General features: G+C 38.7%; 3 protein-coding genes across 3 annotated transcripts; all 3 read right to left on the reverse strand.

The window, feature by feature from the left end:
• Window positions 1-425: 425 nt before the first annotated feature.
• Window positions 426-2,905, reverse strand: LOC137735010 (probable inactive receptor kinase At5g58300). The gene is made up of 2 exons (XM_068474363.1): window positions 1,235-2,905; window positions 426-1,133 (listed from the first exon to the last, which is right to left on the reverse strand). Exons 1-2 carry the CDS (start codon window positions 2,532-2,534, stop codon window positions 520-522), a joined length of 1,914 nt encoding a protein of 637 aa, XP_068330464.1. The 5' UTR covers window positions 2,535-2,905; the 3' UTR covers window positions 426-519.
• A 3,963-nt stretch (window positions 2,906-6,868) lies between these two features.
• On the reverse strand, window positions 6,869-9,331 carry LOC137735006 (uncharacterized). The gene is made up of 3 exons (XM_068474358.1): window positions 8,540-9,331; window positions 7,935-8,207; window positions 6,869-7,523 (listed from the first exon to the last, which is right to left on the reverse strand). Exons 1-3 carry the CDS (start codon window positions 9,047-9,049, stop codon window positions 7,254-7,256), a joined length of 1,053 nt encoding a protein of 350 aa, XP_068330459.1. The 5' UTR covers window positions 9,050-9,331; the 3' UTR covers window positions 6,869-7,253.
• A 574-nt stretch (window positions 9,332-9,905) lies between these two features.
• On the reverse strand, window positions 9,906-11,936 carry LOC137735240 (large ribosomal subunit protein uL16). The gene is made up of 4 exons (XM_068474651.1): window positions 11,790-11,936; window positions 10,790-11,291; window positions 10,389-10,470; window positions 9,906-10,237 (listed from the first exon to the last, which is right to left on the reverse strand). Exons 1-4 carry the CDS (start codon window positions 11,797-11,799, stop codon window positions 10,157-10,159), a joined length of 675 nt encoding a protein of 224 aa, XP_068330752.1. The 5' UTR covers window positions 11,800-11,936; the 3' UTR covers window positions 9,906-10,156.
• Window positions 11,937-13,054: the final 1,118 nt, after the last annotated feature.

The raw sequence follows: 13,054 nt of genomic DNA on the forward strand, positions 1-13,054 counted from the left end.
GTCTGTGATTGATCAATGGTGTAACAAACCTGGTACGTCCAATTGTTTGCAAAATATAAGTTGTTACGTTTGTTGTTAGCAACTACGTTAGTTGTCATGTTATTTGGAGGTAATTTCAAGTCTAATCGTTTGACTCTACGTACCTAACTATGACTATACCATTTTTAGGGTGTCGAGTTTGACCCCTCCACTCGAGATTCTGTGTTCGGTTTCTTTCTTCAATATTATCACTTTTATGATTAAGAAAACCTGTTCCTTATGTCTTTGTTTCTATTGGATTCTATCTCATCGTATCACATTTTGTTCTGCAATATTTGAGAATCACCGTCAATACTTCGGACTGATTAGAGACATACGGAGTTATAACCGATATACCATCTTGTTCAATGCAAGTTCTAAATTAATGTTGGAGATTGTGATGCTGAAAACACAATAACATTGAACATTATTTCCAAATTTCCAATTGCATTCCAAAAACAAGATGACACTGCTTAAATAGAAAAAAGAACTAAAGTTTTTTCATGGGGTTTGCACATCAAATTCAGACTCAGAGGACGGCCTAGTTTTCGTGTCGGATTGCCGGAGTTCCTCTATCATTCTAACTACTTCATCCATGTTGGGGCGTGTTTCGGGCAATTTTGTTACGCATGCCAGAGCAATCTGCAGCACCTGCACCATCTCTTCTTCAATGTGGTGGTGTTTTAGAAGTTCCAAATCAAACACCTCAGCTGTCCACTCCTCGCGCACAACAGACTTAACCCAACGCGGGAGATCAACTACGCAATCATGCCCCAGATATTCAAGCGTGGCTTTGCCTGTCAGCATTTCTAGGAGGAGCACACCAAAGCTGTAAACATCTGATTTGTGAGTGGTTTTCCGCATGTCAACTGCCTCTGGAGCGCGATATCCAATGGCTCGGGACATGGCTGGAGGGAAGCTCATTAGAGGACTCAACCCTACGTCCGAGATGCAAGCCTCGAGTTCTTGGGTGAGGAGAATGTTTGTGGACTTTATGTTGCCATGGCTGCATTTAGCACCCACGGAATGAATATGAGCAAGTCCCTTGGCAATTCCGAGCGAAATTTTTACTCTTGAATCCCAGTCTAGTGGAGATCTCCCAACATCGCTGCTTCCTATAAATCCATTGAAACAACGAAAAAAAGGGAAAATCATAGGAACGTTACAAATTAAAGTAACTATAAATAGACATTAGGATTTAGATTAGGTATCTTACCATGCAAGCGTGCAAACAAGCTTCCTGCTGGCATGTAGTTGTACACCAAAAGCTTCTCTTCCGTGGAGAAATAATAAGCGCGAGGAGGCAGGACATTCAGGTGCTTCCCAACCCTCTCCACCACCTCCATATGCTGCTCAAACTCCCTCTTCCCAACCACAACTTCCCTCAACCGCTTCACCACAACCGTTGTTTCCTCATCCAATACAGCTCTGTAAGTTGTCCCGAAACTTCCTTTACCAAGAACTTCAGCAGACGCCCTCAGCAAATCCTCGAGATCAAAATTGTAATGGCACCCTTCAAAGAAGAACAGTTTGTTCTTCTCTGCCTCTTGCACTCCACTCCCGAAATCCTTAGGCATCTCACCGTTTCCATCTCCTGAGGCCTTCCCCTTCAACATCCCGCCACCTACTTTGTTAGTCCTTTTCAAACAGCATATGACAACCACCAGGACTAGGAGAACCAACACTGCAGAGCCCCCAGTTGCCACCGCAACAATGATGCCCGGGCTAAGTTTTTTTATGAGTGTGGCATGGTGATTTTTAGGGATGTTTGGCGAGGGTAGCAAGAAAGCAGGGGATGCAGAAGGGTCAGTGGAGGTGTTTTTAGAACAATCGTTGAGAGGTGCCCCACATAACTGAGGATTCTCAACAAATGAAGAGTTGGAATATTTATCGAGGGAATATGGAATCGAGCCATTCAAGTTGTTGAAGCTCAAATTCAAAAGCTTAAGCGCGGGGAGGTTCAGATTCGGGATGGCTCCAGAGATGAGATTGTTTTGGAGGCGCAACGTAGTGAGGCGTGTAAGATTCTGGATTTTTGGTGGAATGTTACCGGAAAAGGAGTTGAAGGAGAAGTCTAATACAATGAGGTTGGCGGGCAGAGAGGCAGGAAGCATCCCTGAGAAGTTATTGTGATGGAGGTAAAGATACTCCAAGGAAGGAATGGATGGGATATCAGAAGGAAGACTTCCATAGAGGAAATTTGAGTGGAGGCTGAGTACTCGAAGAGCACGAAGCTTTCCTATACTGTTGGAAGGGATGGAACCGAAAAGTCCAATTCCCGGAAGATGGATAGCAGTCACTCCAGTTTTGTTTAAATTGCAAGTGATTCCAACCCAAGAGGTGCAAACTGGTATGGAAGCATTCCAGTTGAGTTTTCGGGTGTGGACAACTGTGCCAGCAAAGTTGAGGAGGGCTTGTCCATCTGAGTTCAGGTCAGACAAAACCGAGGAAGGGAAAGGCGTAACAAGGGAAAGGAAGATGAGCGCGCGAACGAAGACCTGAAGCTTCATGGTCATCTGCTCAGAATGGAAATGGTACAATTACAAAACCCCGAAAACAAAGTTAGCGAAACATGCAGATAGGATGCAGATAGCAGCAAAAACTCGACTACATTTCGGGTTTAGGAAGGCAAAGAGTGGCGAAGAACCACTGAATCACTTGGGGAAATCCAAGAGGATTGATCATAACTGTGTTTGAAAAGTGCTGTGCTTGACAAAACGCCTCCCTTTATGCCTTAGCGATTTCAAACTTTGGATCAAACACAACCCAAACAAAAAGGTGACAAAAGACAACCCACTCAGCATGCAAAGTTCACATAACTTGAAACAGATTCCATTAGGGACAGATAAACATGCTAGTTAGCCTGTCTTGATCACCCTAATTGAAGAGAATAAATTCATCAAATTTGTTTATCCTATTGCTTTAGAAAATGATACCAAATAGGAATTCTCCGCGTGTGTACTGATTTTACTCACTAGGAAAATACAAGATTAAAACCAAAAAATGGGTTTGTGAAGAATAATCTTTGTCATTAGATGGATTAATCATGGGTTTAAATGAATTAAAATTTCTTCAAAAATGTAAGGGAAAAGGGAAAATGCATCCCTAACAACTTTTGTAATTGGGAAAAAGCAAAGTACACTATCTTTAGCCAAAAGAAAAAAGAAATAATGAGAGGCCAAACAAAAAAAAAAGAGAGACTAGTAACCAAAATATAAGCTCACTTTTTTCCCTAAAAGAAAATTATGTACTCTAAAGTTAAAAAACAAGTGGGAAAAGCAATCAAATACATAAAGCAAAGTGGGGACAAAGATAGAATCCAAGAAGAAGATAATCTTCCTAAAGAAAAAGAAAAAAGTTCAATATTATGTATAAGAGCAAGGTATTTTTGTGTGTTACAGGTTTTCTTTGGTATTATACAAAAATTTTACGTGATTTATGGCTCATTTGGAAGTTCTTTTAAAATTATTGAAATTTGCTTTTGGTGAAATTGATTTTGAGTTTCAAAAGCACTTTAAGTGCTTTTTGAAAGAAACACTAGATGTGTTTCTTGTAAGAAACACTTAAAAGTGTTTTTTTCCATGATCCAATTGATTTTTTACCAAGGATTGTTTCAAAAACATTTTCACCAAAAACGCTTTCAGTCATTTTAATAGCACTTCTAAACAAGCCTTGAATTGCCTTTTGTTGCAGGTTTCATGCTTGAATAATCAAAAGTAAGCACATTGGAACATGAATATATATATGAATTTCCATATAAGTAACGAGTCATTTTTTTTTTCTTAATTGTCGATCACAGGCTAATACGGATACGCAATTGTAGAAGCATGAAAAGAAAGTTCGTACCAAACAAGTTTGACTTCCGATGAATATTCATGCATTTTAACCCAAAGTGTTACTACAGATCTGTCAAAACAAAAGTAGACTCATGAAGGGAAAATGCCAGAAATATCAACTCAGAAATATACAAATACACTGATGTGCTATAGAACTGTGAAAAAGAAGAAGTCATCTCTAAAATTTAATCCCATGAAGGTCAGAAAAAGCCTACCTGAAAATCTGAGCAATTTGTCACAGATTTCTGTGCTACTTGGAAGTTAAGGTGTGTGAAAATTAGCAAAGTTAAAGAGGTTGAAGAGGCTGAGAGACTAAAACCAAAGGACAATGAATTTATAATTTGAATACAACGGGAATAATTTTTTTTTAAAATTTCCCTATAATGTATAATGAAAATAATAATAAATATACAATAATTGATAGAGAAACGGAATTTTTTTAATGAATTGGTGATTGGATTGTAGGAGTTACGAAGTAAAAATGTCAGGTATGGACTATAAAGAAAATAATTATAAAAAATAAAAATAAAAAAATAATGTTTGGTTACTCAAGGATGACGAAAGTTTGTCAAAAATTTTCCTCTTCGATTTTTACAGACATTCGTGCTTATAATTGGAACCGTTCATATTATAAATCACTCTGTAAATATCACATATGCAAAAAAAAAAATGATATTAAAATTAATATCATTTAGTCAATCAACTGTAGCGGTAAATAGATAAACTGTTCGTAATGCTTTTACCATTTTCATCTATTTATTATTATAGAGTTCGATAACTAAACGACCTTAATTTTAACCAACTTTTTGCAGAGGGTGATATTTATAAAATGATTTATAATACAAATAGTTTTCATCATGAATATGAAATTCTATGAATTAGAAACAAAGCATTTTGAGTAGGAATACTTAAATAAAGGGTTCAATTTATTCTTCAACATTTACGTTGGCAATTACATATTAGATTGCAATCAGAACATTTCTCAACCAGAAAAGCTAAATGCTGATTTAATATATAATAAATATAAATATAGTGCATTGGGGAGCAGCATCCATGACCATGAAAGCATGCTTCACTCTAAGGACTGAGGAAAGTGTAGAGTGGATAGGGACCGGAGAGCAACTGCTTTCATTTCATTGTCCTGCCTCTTGACTTGTCACTTTATTTAGCATTGGTTAGGAGTTGGGACAAATGATTGTTGCACAATTTTTGGCACAAAACTCGCGTATTGCGTAAGGAGAGAACTTTCGACATGATTGTTTGATTATGACAGTTCTCACATTGAATGAATAAGCGGGAGGGTCAGTTGCGATTAAAATACAAAACTCAGGCCTTTATCTATCCCAAAAAAAAAAAAAAAAAACCAAAAAAAAACCAAAAAACTTCAAAAACTTTTTCAGGTCACACACCTTCAGTTACCATTTCAAAAAGCTTTTCTATTAGAAACACGTCAAAGTTTACATTAAAAATTGAAGTTTTTACAAAGAGCACCCCGTAGATACTTATTTAAACAGTATAAGAAGCATCATTAATTTTATGAAAATGCTTTCAACTATTTCAAAAATACTTATAAACAAGCCTTACAGATAGAAAGAGAACAAATTTTCTTAAAACCTAGCCCTTGTAATTACTAAAGGGAAATTTGTTAAGTTGATCTGGCTTGCAATGATGAATTATCACGCATGATAATTATAATTATCCCCTGTTTTGACTTCAAACCCAGCATCAGCAGATTCAAAACACTAATTATGTCAAATACATAAACAACGAAAATTCTTCAACTCTCACATGGTAGTAGGGTCCTTGATAAAGTATCACAGGTTAATTTCTGAAACTTTTCTGATGGAAAACATGGCCCCTTAACAGAAACCATACCATGGTAAGTTGTCTCTTCGTATAGTAGGTAATTCCCACCAACTTCACTAGGAGTTCTACGAGTAGAACTGAGATATCAAACAGGTCATTCATAATCAAGTATCGAACTCGTCATTCAAGTAAGCTAAAAGCCTAAACCTCATACGTCCAACTTACGAGTGAAGAGAAACATAGCATATGAACTGAAGACGAGGTAAGGGATGTGAAACTGAAATCGATCTCAGTGTATAAGACTAACCTTAATATACGAGTAGTTGGCTGTTGTCCTTCTCGTAGGATGTTCCATGTCCTTCACTGCGACGTAGAGTATGGTGGTGTTAGGCTGTCGTTTCAACAAATGATATGCTCCATCCAAATTACAGGAGCCTTTTAACCGCTCCCGTGCGATGGACAGGCTCACGTCGTGGGACAGTTATTTTACTTGCAGTTGCAGGCTTGCTTGTTTTGGAGGGAGTATTCAGTAGGGTTGCCGCACTACGGCAATAGATACCAAGGATACGGACAACGGGCAGAATAAGGAGGGGAGGGCTACTTTTTGTGTTCCGGCGGATGGAGCTTGTTGTCCGGAAGCCTGAAGTTTTTCTCCGACTTTAGAATAATTTTTTGTTAATACAAGCGATATTCCTACTCTAAATTTTAGAACCTTAGTTTTAGGGTCATGTGGTCTAAAAGCCCATGATGAAATTTTTCTCCAACTTTAGAATAATCTTAGGTGTCAAAGTGTGGATTTCATATAAAAAAAAACAAGATAAAAGGAACGGGGGGAAGAACCGATGAGGACATAAAATCATGAATGAAAAAACGTGACGGAAATTCTCAACTCGAGATGTTAGAAGGTGCTTTTTTTTTTTTTAAGCGATATCTCTACCTTTAGTCGTATATTAATCTTTGCAGCTTCTTGTATAAAGGTTTAACACTATAGGAGCTTTGATGACAGCAGCAGATTTAAGATTGGACTTTATAAGATCATGGGCCGGTTCAAAAACCTTTTTGATTTTATGAAAAAAAATTAAAAGTGCTTCATGGCCTCTCCCAACAGCTTTAGGAAATTCTTTGTAGGCAGAAAACACCAACAGAGAGAGCGACTTACATAGAACATAACTCCTTCACAAATGGAAGTAACGATAACTTCAAAGGAATAATCTAATCAATTATATTTGATGACTGAGCAAAAGCTCGAATCGAAAATGCTGGAGAATTACACAACGGAGATGATCACAAAGTTTTGAAACATTACAAATCAGAGAAACAAATAATCAAAGCCATGCTTTTTGCTTCAGCTGTTAGTCTGTCATTTTTATTTCCCTCTTTGGGGCCATCATAACTCTGAAATTTCCAAAGTCGGCTGTTTGCGGTACAAACGTAAACTAAACCAGTAAAACTCAACTCTGCAAAACAATGCAAGGGTAACCTACACCAACAAGCTGAGCTGATGGCCGAAGACTTGCGCGATATTTACAAACTCCTGTATCAAAACAAAACAGAAGAGAATGGAATGGACTTGAACAAAAACTAGAGAAACAATCACTGTGACGCGCTCTTTTCAAGCTTTTCAATTTCTTCGCGATGCTTTTTTTCTGCCTCCTCAAGTGCTTTTTCAGCATCCTCCTCTTCTTCAATCTGATCAAGATTATCGAATTCCTCGGTTGCAGCCATTGCTTTCACAACCGGATCTCTAAGCTCAGCTATTAGTCCGCCACCAACTTTGTACTCTTCTTCATTGCCAATCAGGAACAAGCGCTGGTCAGGTCCTGAGGCCATGGGAATGTCAACTGCCAGTAGCTTCATATCATACTGCATAAGAAGACAACACCCTTGAATGAGGAAAACTTGGCCATCCAAGTACCCTTCCAAGTCATAAGATCCTAAACATACGGGTTTTCAACACCCCACATACTAACTAATGTATAGCATAATTTGATTAGTCATGTCCCAGACGTTGCACTCAATCTGCTCCGTTTGAAAGGCACTCAGTCTGTTGTTTAACGAGGAAACATTTTACCTAAAGCATCACAATAGTGGATACAGAAAATAACATATTTGCAATGTACATTTTCCACACTATCAACCATGGCATGCAATTAGTTTAGTTTCAACTTCCATTTGGTACACACAAGGAGATCAAGGAAGAACTTGAAATAAAAACACGTGCTTATGAAAAGAAAAATTTAGAAGCATCCAGCATAGCATAGCACGAACACAAACCTGGCCTTTTTTCTTCTTTACTTCAACATTAACCAGACCCTTCCTCTCAGAACCTCGCACGGGGAAAATGAGGAAACACCGCTTGCTCCTAAAAGTTGGCTTGAACTTCTTCAGAGTAACTCCACCTCCAGACATTACGTAAGCTCTTAGCTCTGATCCAGAGAGAGGAGCACCCATAACCTCGAGAATCCCAGCAGATGTATTAAGCTTCCTCATTGCAATTCGATAAACTTTATCAGGATTGATTGTGAACCTCGAGCGGATGTAAAGGCCCTAAAAGTACCAATAGAACACATAACTCTCATGTAGTAGTCTATAACCAAAAGCAAGATTGTCCACTAACATGAAATTCACATACACTGCATAATTAGATATCAAGATTTTAGTTCCTACCATCCTATAAGTAAAGACTTCAACTTTCGATCATACATAGATTCCCGAAAACAGTATAAAATGAATCCACCGGAAGGCAATCTGAATTCGATCATTATACATCCCCCACTAGAGCTTATAAACTTATAATTCTAAATAATGACTAGCAATTTGTGCATTCTCAGCTACTTCTATGTCATTGCAAGATCAGCTAAAGATTCAGAGGAACTTACAGCGAAGGCGACAATGGCGGTAGAAAGGGCGAGGAAGCCATACTTGGCCATGCCTTCAGAGAGTCCAATGAAGGTGCTAGCAATCCCAAACATCATCCTCCATAGCAAAGCACACACCAGCACTCCCCCAATTCCCAACAGCACCAGATTGTTCCTCTTCCAGAACGCCTCAATCTGCAATCCAATGGCCTCCTGGTACCGCGAGAAAGCCGATGACGCCGCGGAGAGCGGCTTATCAAACACCTTCTTAGCATCGATTTTGCTGAAATTCGACGGCTTGAAAGAGAAAAACCTCATGCCCAGGCCCACACCCGGCCCGGAGTATCTGCCAACCCCACCTCCGGGGACTGTTTTCGGGTGAGAGGGAAATTGGGGAGGAGGCCCATTGCTGGAGTGGTAGCTCCTCCTGGCGGAGGACAACGGAGGCGGAGACGGAGATGAGGGTTTTGAGATTTGGCTGCGGTGAAATCTTAGCAGGCCTTGGAAGATCCGAGACGAGGGTTTTGACATTTGAATTTTGTGGGTTTGTGTGATTTGGGGTTCGATTAGGGATTTGAAATCAGCTTAAACAAACACACAGACTTCACTCGGCTTTCGATTTGCGAAATTTAACGGCTGTTTTCACCTGCCCGCATTTTCCACCATTAAAAATTGGTAATTTTCTATGCTCTCTTCAGTGAAGACATTTTTGGGAAGTCGCCATGGATTCTGGTAGATAACCGTTGTTTCAATGGGAATGAAAAACCCTGCAAAAGTGCAGATGGACTAGAGCTCAGTTGGGAGTTCGGTCAAACTCTTGGCCAATAGTGTGAGAAGCTGAAGTAGTGATGAAGGTTTTTTTTATAAATCTCACCTGTTTATTTTTAGGTTTTACTGAATGCATCGTGATAATGTAAAATTTCTGCTTATTTTAAACTTAAATAATTGGTTTATTGTCGGCAACAAGGGTTAGTTCAGTTGGTAAAGTTCTTATCCTGTGTCACCCACTAAAATTCGAGCCTCATTGCTAGCAGTTCTCATTAATATGCGGTCTATAAATTCTTACATAAATTCATACTGATAACATTTGACAATTAGTTGTCACGAAGGAGTCCTTGAATATCTCTCCCCAAACTTATGATTACCAAAAACACTTGGTCTATTGTCGATTTCTATAAAACCTACATGCTCGTCGGTTATGAATCAAAGAAGTCCGAAATAAAATGCATATGCAACTTCACCACTTATCAATTATATTCTAATCAATTTCAATTTAGTTTTTCAAGTATTAGATTAAAGATCGTATAGTGAACTCACATAATTTAATTTTTTATTTCGTATGTACTCCTTTCAAGTAAGTAAGCATCGCATTCGAAACTCTGATACGAAAACCAACCACTTGGTTCTCAGACCAAACTATATATGGTAATGAACTCAAGATATAGTAATTACAACTGCTTAGGCTATTGTACACACGAGGAGAAGAGTCTTGGATCCCAAGTTATGATAAGTCTAACAAGCCTTCACACATCGCAGATACCACTCACCATATTCGTTTTATTCGAACTAGACGAACCCCAGAAAGATAGACTCGTCATGAGTTCTAAATAAATGCTACTACATAAGCAGTATCATATTTCAAGCAGTCGACGAGGCGGGTCCAGAAAGGAAAGCTCTTCCCGATGGACGATTAGCCAGAGGACCATGGCAGCCGAGAAGCTGCACAATCAAATATTAGAACTCATTAGTTACGCGGGATGCTGGGAAGACGACAGTATCTGTACATATTTCAACTTTTGGTAACTTGTGTAACAAATAACAGAATGTATGAGATAATGAAAATGTATCAACACACTAGCACAAGTATTACCTTAGCATTAACACCATCTGGCTGGATTCTGCCTTCGTTCTTGTACTTCACGTAATCAGCACGACTGAACTTGGTGAAACCCCTGAGAGAAAGGATAACAAGAAACATCGGCGATGAAAACTGAAGGATTATATCGTAAACAATTTCCCTAACAACTAATTGCAACTCTCCGTTCCAATAAATCATTACCTTGAGGTTCCACCTTTTCAAAATAGTGAAAGAAGACGACACAAATTTATGCCAACTTAAACTATTGTCGTTGAACAAATAAAAAAAACACTCTCTCGCTTCATTGCAGGCGCATAATTTAATCAATAGATTTCCAAGCTGAAATGTATAAAAACACGCCTATAGTGCATCAATGCTTGAATTTGAAATGCAGAAAATAACAAAAAGCATACCACTTTCTGCTGACAATAATCTTTTGGCGGCCCGGAAACTTGAACTTTGCACGGCGGAGGGCCTCCTGTGCATGTTGACCGTTGCTATCCCTGCAGCGAACAGACAAGAGGACCTGCCCGATAGCAACTCGAGCACATGTTCCCAGTGGCTTGCCAAACGCACCTCTCATTCCGGTCTGGAGCCTATCAGCCCCAGCACATGAAAGCATCTTGTTGATGCGCAGCACATGGAACGGATGCACCCTCACTCTCAAATGGAAAGTATCCTTCCCAGCAGATTTCGTCATGTACTTGTTGCAGGCGATGCGAGCTGCCTCAAGCGCCTCGCTCGAGACATTCTCCTTCTCCCAACTCACAAGATGGACGCAGAAGGGGAACTCATCAACACCCCTCTTCTTCATTCCAACATCATAAATTCTGATCTTGGGATCAGGGACACCGCGACAGAACCGCGATTTCGGGTATGGCTTGTTCTTAATCTGCCTATAGCACCTTGCAGGCCCTAAAACATCACAAACCAGAACCAAATTATTACATAAACATGATTATAGCAAAAAAAGAGTATTCAAATATCCAATCTAAACACGATCTTCTAAGTTTCTAACGCAACCAAGCAATTCCAAATGCTACACAGAAATTAATCATACCAAACCGAAATTACAGCATCCTAATAACAAATAATCTCAGTATTAACAAAATTAATCACGTACAAAATAATCCATTTGGGTATCAAAAACCGAAATCCACGTAAAGTTCGTTTAATCACATAGAATTCCAGATTAAGAACACAAAATTCAGATAAATATTACCAAAATCGTTTCGATTGCAAACACATAAGGTTTGATCGACAACAAAATCCATCCAGCACTAACAAAATGGTAAAGTCGATTGGATCTTTATATATATAATTCGATAGGTACATGTATAATACATCGATGTGCGAAGAATGAAGAAATAATTATAGAAAAAAATAAAATAAAATCAAGAGAGAAGAACTCACTCCTTCCCATCGCGATCTCTTAGATTCTCTCCTGTTTACGCTACCGGGAAGAACACGCTTCACAAACCCTATCGCGGGCTTTTTATACTTGGTACCCCGCGGAATCCCTACTCCGGCCAATACTTCATCACAAAGGCCCAATTAAAGAGGCCCAAATCATTTTAGTACTGGTCGACCCAAACGATACCTGCAGTTGGGTTTTACAAGGGAAAGCTACAAAATGAACCGACAATACTTCGTTATCAAATTCGTTATTTATGACCTATGAGTGGAAAATTTTATCACATACAAATGCAAATGAATACCAATTGTATATAAATAATTACTAGATCATGTGACATTTAGATTTAAAGAAGTTCCCACATTAATTGCAGGGATGCTCGATCATCTCATTCGAAAGCTACTTTTCACAAAAACATAAGACACGTCGTATTACAAGCCTGTTCAATGAATTCTGATAAAAATTTACTCGTTAAAGTTGAACCGCACAATGCAAAGATAAAGCATAAGCTATGATGGGACAGCAGCAGCGGGAAACAGGTCTCCCCACGGTTGCTTCAACCATTGAGGAAGAGATGGAGACAGACCCTTTCATCCGTGCCGATCTACCGCAACTTCCTTAGGCAGAAAAATGTACTTGTTTTACAGGAAAAGGTCGGTTGCAAAACTGCCATTGAAGCTCTACGGGAGATAAGGCAACGAAAGGGCAATTGGAAGGGTTCGTTAGTGTCATCTTGCTTTCGATTTTTCTTTGCAATAGAAATGGGGATGGAGATTGCATAGCTTATATATGTAACGTAAAGACATTGTGCTTGTTTGAAAGTGTTTTTAAAATGACTGAAAGCGCTTTTAGTGAAAATATTTATTGAACCAATCTTTAGTAAAAATACAAGTTAATTCTTTAAAAAAAAAATTATTGCTTAAAGTGCTTTCTGGAAGAAGCACATAACTGTTACTTCTTGCAGAAAGTACTTAGAGTACTTTTAGAATCCAAACATTTTTTCTAAAAACGCTTTTAGTCATTTTAAAAGCACTTACAAACGAACCCAATATCTTCGTGATTGTTACTTGATGGATGGGCCAGCGTGTGAAACATATGTCAATGTTCTTTGGCGAGGACGCTTGACAACTAAAAGTGGTTCGTTTGAATATCGGCCAACCTACCACATGAGAGGGCTTACAAATTCATTTGTTAATAAATTATAGGTTGGCCCTCTTGCAAAGTGAAGTTGCCTTTTCTTCTCCAACAAGTAAACTCATAATTC

This window comes from Pyrus communis, chromosome 5 (assembly GCF_963583255.1).
Source record: "Pyrus communis chromosome 5, drPyrComm1.1, whole genome shotgun sequence".
Classification (NCBI taxonomy): Eukaryota; Viridiplantae; Streptophyta; class Magnoliopsida; order Rosales; family Rosaceae; genus Pyrus; species Pyrus communis.